The 1,206-nt window shown below is 46.9% G+C and overlaps 1 protein-coding gene across 1 annotated transcript in view; it reads left to right on the plus strand.

The window, feature by feature from the left end:
- Positions 1 to 1,099: 1,099 nt before the first annotated feature.
- LOC105538467 (protein SSX11-like) overlaps positions 1,100 to 1,206 on the plus strand; it is a 13,756-nt gene continuing 13,649 nt past the window's right edge. The window contains exon 1 of the mRNA XM_011978332.1: positions 1,100 to 1,168. Within this exon, the coding sequence (XP_011833722.1) occupies positions 1,100 to 1,168 (69 nt within the window). The remainder of the gene's footprint in view (positions 1,169 to 1,206) is intronic.

Genomic DNA, 1,206 nt, shown 5'->3' on the forward strand with positions numbered 1-1,206 from the left:
TCTTTCTTTCTTTCTTTCTTTCTTTCTTTCTTTCTTTCTTTCTTTCTTTCTTTCTTTCTTTCTTTCTTTCTTTCCTTCTTTCTTTCTTTCTTCCATTTATTTATTTATTTGACAATCTTGCTCTGTCGCCCAAGCTGGAGTGCAGTGGTATGATGTCAGCTCTATGCAACCTCTGCTTCCCGGGTTCAAATCATTGAGTGAGCCCAGGAGGTCAAGACCAGCCTGGGAAATATAGCAAAAGGCAAGGTGGTGCATGCCTGTAGTCCCAAAGCCAAGGTGGGAGTATTGCTTGAGCCCAGGAGGTCAAGACCAACTTGTCAACATAGCAAAACCATCTCTACTAAAAAACAAAAATAAAAATATTAGTGGGGGCGGAGTGGTGCATGCCCGTACTCCTGAGATCAAGGTGGGAGGATTGGCCAATGTGCTGGGATTACAGGCATGAACCACCACTCCTGGCGGATTGTTACATCTTGAAACGCCCCACATTCTAAGTGTTGGCGGGCTCTTTTAGTCTCAGAAATTCTAGCTCTCTTCATTCTAATAATTTACAAATCACCCAGTAATAGCCTCTAAACACATTCATTGTAGTGATGCTCATTTCTCTTCAACAGAACAGAACCCCCCATCCCTCTGCCTGATCAGATCCATCACCAGAGAGACCATGTTACCTCTGGGACTCACTTTCCTTCCTTTATTTATTGAGTGGCAGGGTCAGAATGCCCCCACTCAACACAATTGCACAGTCACATCCCTGCCTCCACAACAAGGGTCTGCACAGCTTTCAGGGTAAGCCTAGCTCTAGGGAAACTACTAACAAGAGTAGCCAACCTCCTCCTAAAGGCTCAAGGCTGCTTCGCCCATAGGAAACCTGTTATCCCCAATCAATACTTCTCCCAGAGACCCCTGGTTCCCTGTTTTCATCTGACTTCTCCCCTTACTCACGGACAGATAAGCCCCGGATGAAGAAATGCAGCACCTGATTCCAGGTGACTGAGTGTGACCAGCCTTTACAGATTTCTCCCTCCACAGGACCAAAGGTCCTGCAGCTGGAAAGACTCAGGCAGTTTCTCTTGCAGGTCAGACTGGTCCCGGTGCCATGAACAGAGATGAAGACTGTGCAAAGAGAGCTAGGGATGATGCTCAAACACCAGAGAAGATACAAAAGGTGACCTGGAGGGGGCAGAGTAGTGACCCAGGGGACAG

This window comes from Mandrillus leucophaeus, unplaced genomic scaffold, assembly GCF_000951045.1.
Source record: "Mandrillus leucophaeus isolate KB7577 unplaced genomic scaffold, Mleu.le_1.0 Scaffold1921, whole genome shotgun sequence".
NCBI lineage: Eukaryota > Metazoa > Chordata > Mammalia > Primates > Cercopithecidae > Mandrillus > Mandrillus leucophaeus.